The following is a 10,163-nucleotide window of genomic DNA, read 5'->3' as shown; positions in this document are numbered from 1 at the left end:
CAGTAATAGTTTAATATATTTAAGTGAGCGGCGCCTTAACAGAAACAATCGAGTTTTTCCCTCCCCTCGCGAAGGTAAATGACCTTTTTAAGGCGCTTAATGTCCGCAAAAACCTTCCGTCGGGCCACAGACAAATGACCGGCCACAAAAACCTTATTAACTACATACATAACATGCCTGCTCTCGTGTACCGTGTCTTCTCTTCTGCACACACACACAAGAACTAGAGGATTGCTCTGCCGAGTAAAAGCTTGGTGCTTCGGATCCGGTGGAGCTGGTGGTACCGGATCTCAGAGAGAGAAAGTCGTAGGCCGTACTCCTGAACGCTGTACATCAAAAATAGTAATCATCATCCATCATCATATCACCCGTTACCAGTCCCCTACAGGGCACGGGTGTCCCCTCACTATAAGAAGCGGGTAAGGCCGTGGACCACCACGCTGGTCCGGTTGGCTGATGGTTGGACTCCACACACCATTAAGAACATTATGGAGAACTGTCAGGTGTGGAGGCGTCCTCACTATGTTTTCCTTCACCGTTGAAGCAAGTGATATTCAATTGCATAAAACGCTATGTGCGTTTACTTACACAATAATAAGTATAAGAAATTACATTACATTATATCCTTACTAATATTATAAATGTGAATGTTAAGATGCGATTCCACCAATGTGCCGAACTGTGCGGCACTGTAACGCACAGTGTATGACAAAAATGTTCACGCTGGTCGACTCACTCCGACAAACAATAACAAAATGTGCGCGAACATTTTAGAAATGTTCGCGCACATCTGTATACTTTTGTGCGCGCACACATGCATGCAATGGACTCCTGTCGACGCGTACACGCTTGTTGTTCGCGAACTCAGTCTTGCTTCCGCTACCGGAGCGAAAACATTTATGTGTACGCGCACATTGTTTGATTAAGTTAAGTATGGATTGGACGAATGATAAAATTATAAAATTTATTCAAGCAATTGAAACTTATCCTCTACTATGGGATTCCAGTCACAATGATTATAAAAATAGAAACAAAAAACACGATGCCACTCTAGAGTTGGCTCAAAGTTTCAATTGTGACTCGATTGAGATAATGAGAAAATGGAAAATTATTTTGGCTCAATATCGAAGAGAAAAGAAGAAAATCGCGGAATCAAAATCTTCAGGTTCTGGTATATCAAACATATACAAGCCAAAATGGTTTGGTTATGCATATTTGAATTTCTTTCATGGAAGGGACGAACCGAATGCCAGTGTGAACTCACTGGACGAAATAAATGAACAGGTACGTTTAAATTTTTTATTTTCAAACCTCTGCTTTTATTTTTAGTTATGCTTTTTACGCTAGTGTTTCTTGCCATGCCACCATTCCGATGTCAGTTTGGAAATAATGTGCAAATTCTTCTCGTATGTCTTTCACATCACCAGATGGTCTTCTTCCGATATGTCTTAAGGGTAGTAAGTTTGCCATGGGTGCATCGCGCCGCCAACTTCCATCGATAGTGCTATGAGTAATTTGGTTCTCAGTATCAAAACTGCCAAAAGAAGTATAAAGTTGCGCAGACGACTTTTGTGTCATCAAAAAATTATGCAAGTAACAACATGTCAATGTTATTAATTGTGCCTTTTCTGGAGCTAACAGTATAGGTTTTCTGAGTACGCGAAATACAGCGGACAAAATGCCAAATACATTTTCCACAACACGTCTCGCTCTGCTCAACCGATAGTTAAATGTTCTTTCTTTTGATCTTTTGTCATGTTGACCGGGATATGGTTTCATTAAATTTATATCTAATGCAAAAGCATCATCTGCCACAATGACATGTGGAATTGGTTTGTTCCTTCCGGGTAGCGCATAAGGTGGAGGCAAATTTAATTTTCCTTGCTGAAGATTAGCATAGAATCCAGTATTTTTGAAGACACCACCATCCGATATTCTTCCTTTACAACCGACATCTACGTACGTAAATTTATAATTTGCATCAACCAGTGCTAAAAGTACAATGCTGAAATCACCTTTGTAATTAAAAAAGTCTTTGGAGAGGAGTATTCTTTGGAGCTTGAACAACAACATGTTTGCCATCCATAGCCCCAATGCAATGAGGGAAATTCCATAGATGGTCAAATTGACGTTCTATCATCATCCATTCTTCTGAAGTGTTAGGCATCTGAAAAAAGAAATCTTATTATTATTTCAGCTAACACAAGATATCCAGGAACACACAGTGAATGAAGATCAAGAATCTCCTCATGAAAGGCCAGTCGAAAAGTTTAAAGCTCCGAAGAACTCGCAGAAACGTCGTGCTGTCGATGAAGACCCGAGAATTGCTCATGCTTTGTCCATTATGGATAACGTAAACAAGCAGATGGAAGCAAAAAAACATGATGATGACGACATTTTTGCTGCAGCCGTCGCAACGAAGTTAAGGAAAATTAAAGATGAGCGGACGAAGATTTTAGTGCAAAGAGATATTGATAATTTATTGTATGATGCTATTATTGGTACTGGAAAATATACTGCGACTCCAATGCCTTCACCGTATTCAGATTCGTCGAATTCTCAGATCCGAGTTTCAAGTTTTCAGATCCGTGATAATGATGACTCAGATCTTTTACGCCAGAATGACAGCGAAATATTAACTTGGCATGATATGTAATGCAATAAAAGTAACTAAAATTAAATGTCATTTTATTTTCTTACCTTAATATTTTCATTCAACACGCTTATCAACGCCTTACAGGTTTCAGGTACAATCCGAGCAATAAGTTCTTTTGAAACTTTAAATAAATACATTAAACTTGCAAAAGAATCTCCAGTAGCAAGATATCTTAAAGTAATTGCAAGCCTTATTGAAACAGGGACACATTTTCTGTAGTTTGTATCTTGCTTAGCAATAAGAGGACTAACTGCATTGACCAGCAACTCAAAATCTTCGCACGATATTCGAGTGAAATTTTTAAATCCCCTCAATGGATCTATTTTTATTTCTTCTACAAATCTATTCGTTTCTTCATTTCGTCGCTGTAGGAAAGGCCTCACCCAACAACGCGGTTTCTTTCTTCGTTTCTTTTTAAGAAGACTTAATAAAACACAAGCTGCAGCACAAAGCACTACGTTTTCCCGCCCGTCCATATTAACAACTGAAGACAGACAACTCTTCTCAGTGAACATGTTCGTGCACAAGTGTGCCATATTGTGCGTTTACAAAAGTTACGCACAACCTTGCCGGTGGAGACAGCAGCTAGACACGATACCAGCTTAGTACGTGCACTGCTGGAGTTTTGCACAAAATGTTTGTAAACAAATGTGCTGCACACTATTTTGGTGGAATCGTACCATTAGGATGATTGTTACGCTTTTAAGCAAAAACTACTCATCCGATCGTCATAAATCTTTGTACAGATAATCTTGGAGATATTTGGAGTAAGAAAAGATACTTTTTGTTGAAAAAAAAACAATAAATTTTACATAAAATAAAAAAAATGTTTGTCACAAAACATAAAAATGTTGCCAATTCTGTACTATGACGCGGGCAACAGCTAGTCCATTAATAGGATTCCTCGTGAGGAGCGAACAGACCGGCAAAAAATTAAATAACAAACTGTTCTTTATGGGGGCCCTTCAAATAAATAAAATATTGAGTTGTACGTGAAACAGTTTACCCGTTTAGATGTAAAACAACAAGAAAATTATCTCGTTCTGTAAAAAATTTACATCGTTACCATTTTTAAAGTTTTCACAGAAACAATCTCTATGGACTGAAAATAAAAAGCATAATTCTTCGTTCCCCAGACCCCCATCCCCCTAGCGACATAAACACGTCATACACTAGTAGTTGGCGGGAAGTTTGCTACTAAGTTTCACAAGAGTCGTTTAGTTAAAATAAAGCTATTGTTATTTCGTTGCCGGCACATTACACTTTATTCTGCTTTGATGCGAGATTGTCGCTGCACATTGAATAAACACTTTGTTACACTTCTTCACCTCTTCATGTAAAAGCGGGACACCTATTGGATTTAAGTAGTAGAACTTTCCGTTTCGAAGTTCTACCACCAGCTTGTAGCTGCAGCCTGGTTGCAATGCTGCGTGCCGCAGCACTACTGTACTTTGATACAGAGCGGCATGTTGCAGTCCGTACTCCTTGCATGCCATGCAAGGGTTGCTCTGGTTATAGGCGATGGTTTCCACTTACCATCGGGTGGGCTGCTTGGTCCGTCAATTATTACTACAAAAAGATAATGTGTCTGTCTTATCTTCATAGTTTTGCCTTTATAATTAGCGGCATTAAAACAATAGCAACCTATTCAATCACTGCGCGTCGGAAGTCACGGGATATAGTACAGGAGATGCTCTAGATAACCTTGTATCACTTAAGGAACGCTATCTATTGAAAGTGTCAATGTTGCAATTCCCATACATTACCGATATTGATGTCGCGTGTCGATTTTACGGGCGCTTTATCGGATTTTTCCTAATTTTCTTTTTACGCCTTCCCAAAAAAGTATTCATCGTCACACGTTTACGATTTTGCGAGACGCAAGCACAGTAATTGTTTTTGGTATGTTAGTAATATATGTTCAAATTGATTACGAAACATATAAACTTAACACATAGTATAAAGCCAGTCCTCTGCCTCCGAAATATTTAAAATAGCTATTCTCAGAAAGTAATGATCGTCGGCTGATAAATTCAAACAGAGTAAAATTAACAGAAGAGAGAAGTTTTCACATCTATTAAGATATTAACGACTTATATTAGTACTTGCTATCAGTGTAGGTGGATATAATTCCCATTTATAGGAATTAGGGAGTACCTAGTTTAAAAATATACAGGTTAGTAAACATCGTCAAGAATAAGTACCATTTATTAATGCAAACCTGACCTGTGCACTTATTACGCACATACTCACACGCTTATTAAAATAAATATTTTATTCGCCTACTATGAGTTTTCTGCATCCTACTTGGATTGTTCCTCTTTTTGTTTGCAATTAAGTATGAAAAACGAATGTAAAGATTTTGGTTTGTAACGTTATTTAAAATAATATGTGCGCGAAGCAGATTTTAAGCTGTGTGGTGAAGGTAGATCAGTACGACCGTTAAAGGAAATTATATTTTAAATTTAATCTAAACATAACTCCGAATAGTCGTAGGGATCCAACTCCGTCACCCCGAAAGGAAAGCCGAACCTCCAAGCACTAGGCTATCTCCGCTTTTTTCTACTTTCTTACTTGCCCGGACAAATTTGGATGTTAAGAATTCCGAGTTATTATAATTTGAAAGGAATCAATTCGAAAATAATTAATATACTAAAACAAAACACACATCGCCTTCTAGCTCCAGAGCGTAGGGTCGATATGGGTATTAAGATAGCAGATGAATATTTTTATTGATATAATACACATAAATACCTATAATATAGAGATAAACACCCAGACACTGAAAAACATTCATGTTCATCACACATTTTCCCGTCGCGGGCATCGAAAAATGGCCGTTGCTTTGGACTCGGAAAGCAGTTTCGCCGCCCACTGCACCATTCAGCCGTCACACATTCAAACGCACAGAAATGTTATATCAGCAGCAACTGTAGAATTACAAAAACAGCGCTCGCGGCAATTTGTCACGCTTCGGCTAGCTCGCCGACTCGCAGCCAATGCACCAGCTACCTAGCTGTGCGAGTCGCTGCTGAAACTTGATATATTGCCGACGCGGTGCTTGCCGAACTTCCTTAGCGAGAACTACTGCGCCCAACTACGCCAGAGTGTTATATGCGGAGCGGTAAATAGGCATCCGACTCCTCGTCATCGTCGGCTGCATTTGAAACCACACCATAACCCTCCTCTGTACGAGGTTAGTATTAAGATCCACATTGTCACGTAAAACTATTTCTGCTTACTGTAAGTTAAGAGCTAAGTTATGTATTATAATTTATGTATAATAATTTAAAAGCCAAGCTAATTTTATCGTTTGCACTACACTATATAGGATATAATGTAGAAATAGAAATACTACTGTACTGTTTATTAACGGTACTGTATATTACATTAAAATAAATACACAAGTTACAATAAATTTACATACAATTTTACGATAAACTAAGAGATGTTTTGTAAGTTTACAATAAAGACCACTTATATTTAAAGTATTGCGTAAACGATAAAAGTGCTTGGGTTGGAATTATTGCACTAACCGAGTAACGTTTTAAATAGTAGTAATTGTACACGTCAAAGTGCCGTCTATGGTCCTACTTGAATAAAAAAAATCATTTGAGTTTTAATTTATAACTGGATTTTTCTATTAGCTTACGTTTAATTCATACTTTGAACGTATTAAGAGACACTCCGATTTTATGTGCCTGTAATTACGCCGGCAGCCCATCAAAACCTTATAACCAGAACACAGCAATGCAAGCAACATTGCCGCTCTGAGCAGCAGCAATAAGCACGGCGGCACTTCCCCCGACCAGCTCTGTCACAAAAAGCTGTACTGCTAATATTACGTAGCGTATTACATATTTCGAAATCATTTATCTGCTATGTTAAAGAAACGCCTGCAAGGAATATTATTACCATGGACGGAATAGACGCTGTTTTTAATTTACAATCCGATTCCCAGCGGCGCGGCGCTGATCAAACGGCGCGGGCGGGCGCGAGCCCAGTCCCACGGGTGGGCGGTTTAATTAAAAACTTCCAAGCGATCCCAAATAATTGGCCATTTTTACTTAAGCCCAAGTCCCTACCGCACTGCAGAATGGAAATTCCTTTTGTTTTATTTCTACATATCTGTTCTCCGCCGCTTAATTTTAAGACCATTTATATTGAGAAAGAGATGTGTAGCTGAATTGGGGAGGTGCTTCGAGAATATTGAACGACGTTTAATTAAATATTCGCAGAGTCCCATTTCAGTACACTATAGTATTATAGTCTTGTATAATGTTCAATGTTATATTTCATTCATTTGTTGCTGTTATACGTCTATAAATAATTTAGTTCCTGCGAGTGGCCTGCCGTACAAATAAACTGATGTAAATACAATAAATAAATAGCCTTCGACACGTAGACCCCTCTTGTTGCTTTAATACAAATTGTCGGGCTTTTATCAATAATTCACACAAATTATTTTCTAGAACTTAGCTAGTTTTTTTTACATGCAACCTCAAAACCTAGCCCATTTCGGTCTAACCTGGGTATTGAAATGAAGACTTCGGAGCCGTTAGGTCATGCCAACCACTAAGGCAATGAGGTTAATCGGTGCTTACTCAATTGAGAATCACGTTAACGACGACCTCTCTGATCTCTTCTTGTCGTTGATGCGAGCTATCCAAGGTTCACATACAAATTGAGTCCTATGTTTGTCTGTGACTGCAATTCCATCTGGTGGTTTGCCCATAATCATCACCCTGGGCAGACTGGTTGGTACTGGGTGATCGCAGTAGATGGTTGTAGTAGCACAGAGGACGCGCCCGCCCGCTCCTTGTTTCCTGTTTTAGACAACACCCGCGGGAAGAGGTGACAGCTCTCTCAGCTAAATGACACACAGAAATGAAATTAATTAAAATCAATTTAATTTTTCGCTTGGCACGTCTACATTTCCCGCCACTAGAACAGACCGGAATTTTTTTTACAAACTTTAACATTGTTCCTGGTCGGGATCGCACACGCGACTTCCCACTTGTATAATCCCATAGTTCCACTGCATTTTACACATTGCATTGATGCTCCACGTCTACGTCTACCGTTCTACTCGGCGCCTAGATTAGTCCGCGCTCCGTAGCACAGCCTGCGTGTAGCCCGCAGTGCGCGCGGGCGCCGCACACGGGCCGCAGCCGCAAAGCCTCCGAGCACCACGAAGCCACCGACCCCTCGCCCGCGCCCCGCACCCCCTCCATGTATTACATTACACTACGCTACACATTCCAAATGAGTTTCACTGAATTTGCTAATTTAACAAACGCTGCCAAAATCGAATTACTGAGAATTGGGAATTTGATTTACGTTTCTTTACACTGTTTGTACGCTTAGATATTTTAAACTAAACAAACGGATTAAATAGAAAGGATGATTCTAGAGGATGGTTTAATTATACATACTACGTATAGGGGGGTGTAAGGGGGAGGCTAGTACCAGTCAGCCTCCCAAAATGCCAACCTCACCTGCACGTGGTGCACCCTGCCGTCTAACCGACGAGGCTCTGGCGACCGACAAGTGGCGGTATAACTACTTAAAATTGTCTAGACTGAATAAATGGCACAGACCGGTGTCGGGCAGCAGCGACGCCGGTGCGATCAGTCTAGCCCTGCGATGACCAACCCGCCTGCCTAGCGTGGTCATTACCGGGCAAATCTTTGTATGAATGGAGAAAAGAAAGCCACAGCCCCTAGTCCCCGGCAGCCCCGCTATTCCTGGCTCAGCGGTTATGGTAACGGCGGGGCAAGGGGTGTCAAGAATCTCCGGAAGAGATTCCGCTGCCAAACCCGACGACTGGACCTGGCAACGTATAACGCACGCACGTTGAGGACCGATGAGAAGTTAGTCGAGCTGGAAGAAGCAGTGAGCAAGTTGCGCTGGAGTATCATGGGTTTATCTGAAATCCGTAGAGAGGGGGAGGACACGATAATCCTAAAATCCGGCAACTTGTTCTACTACCGGGAGGGCGAACAACAGTCCCAAGGTGGTGTCGGATTCATCGTCCACAAATCCCTTGTCAACAACATTGTTCGAGTCGAAAGCGTGTCGAGCAGGGTAGCGTACCTTGTACTCAGAATAACCAAACGGTATTCCCTGAAGGTTATACAGGTCTACGCACCCACAACTGCGCACTCCGACGAGGAAGTAGAGGCATTGTATGAGGATATTTCGAAAGCCATACATGCCTCGAAAACCTACTACAGTGTTGTGATGGGGGATTTCAGCGCGAGGCTGGGCAAGCGAAGCGGTGCAGAGCTGAGAGTGGGGCAATTTGGATATGGGCAACGGAACGAACGGGGCCAAATGCTGGCCGACTTTATGGAGAAGGAGGGCCTCTTTATGATGAACTCCTTCTTCGAAAAGCGGCCGCACAGGAAATGGACCTGGCTGAGCCCCGATGGTTCGACGAGAAATGAGATCGACTTTATCATGTCGACCAAACGGCATATATTCAATGATGTCTCTGTGATCAACAGGGTGAAAACCGGGAGCGATCACCGTATGGTAAGAGGCACATTGAATATAAATGTAAAGCTGGAAAGGGTCAGACTGGTAAAGTCTACGCTCCGGCCTACTCGTGCTCATATCCAAAACCCCGAGAGCTTTCAACTGGAGCTGCAAAACCGGTTTGATTGCCTGGACTGCGATTCTGTGGACGATCTTAACAACAGGCTTGTGGAAACTGTCCATACGGTTGGGTCCAAGTTCTTTAAGACCCACCGTAAACATAGAACCAAAAAGTTCTCAGCCCATACACTCGGGCTTATGGAGAAGAGACAAGAAATGAGACTACAGTCTTCAAAAGATGCGTCTGAATATCGGCGTATTAATAGACAGATCTCGAAGTTGCAGACGAAAGACTTGCGACACTTTAACACTGAGAAAATTAAAGTCGCCATTGAGCGCAACAAAGGCTCGAAAGTGTTCGCAAGAGATCTGTCTATCGGACAGAGCCTGTTGACTCGCCTGAAGACTGACAATGGTAGTCTCATATCTTCTAAACCAGAGATCCTGAGTGAGGTTGAGAAATTCTATGGACAGTTATACACCTCAACACAAAAGCCTGTTGAAAGTTCGGCTAAAGACCCTAGAGCCAAATTGACCCGACACTTCACTGATGATATCCCGGACGTCAGCCTTTACGAGATTAGTATGGCTCTCAAACAACTTAAGAACAACAAGGCACCGGGTGATGACGGAATCACAGCAGAACTCCTGAAAGCGGGTGGAAAACCGATACTTAAAGTCCTTCAGCGGTTGTTCAATTCCGTCATTCATCAAGGCACAACGCCAGAGGCATGGCACAGGAGCGTGGTTGTTCTGTTCTTCAAAAAAGGTGATAATACCTTGCTGAAGAACTACAGACCTATCTCGCTGTTGAGCCATGTCTACAAGTTGTTCTCAAGAGTCATTACGAATCGTCTCGCTCGGTTCGACGACTTCCAGCCTCCTGAACAAGCCGGTTTCCGAAAGG

General features: G+C 41.5%; 1 protein-coding gene across 1 annotated transcript; it reads left to right on the top strand.

Moving 5' to 3' along the window:
- The first annotated feature begins 1,092 nt into the window (after nucleotides 1–1,092).
- On the top strand, nucleotides 1,093–2,706 carry LOC120634619. The gene is made up of 2 exons (XM_039905352.1): nucleotides 1,093–1,284; nucleotides 2,198–2,706. The coding sequence occupies exons 1-2, from the start codon at nucleotides 1,093–1,095 to the stop codon at nucleotides 2,654–2,656; spliced, it is 651 nt and encodes a 216-aa protein (XP_039761286.1). The 3' UTR covers nucleotides 2,657–2,706.
- Nucleotides 2,707–10,163: the final 7,457 nt, after the last annotated feature.

This window comes from Pararge aegeria, chromosome 24 (genome assembly GCF_905163445.1).
Source record: "Pararge aegeria chromosome 24, ilParAegt1.1, whole genome shotgun sequence".
NCBI classification, from domain to species: domain Eukaryota; kingdom Metazoa; phylum Arthropoda; class Insecta; order Lepidoptera; family Nymphalidae; genus Pararge; species Pararge aegeria.
Note: the sequence above shows the minus strand (reverse complement) of the source record. Positions and strands in the feature narration are given on the sequence as shown.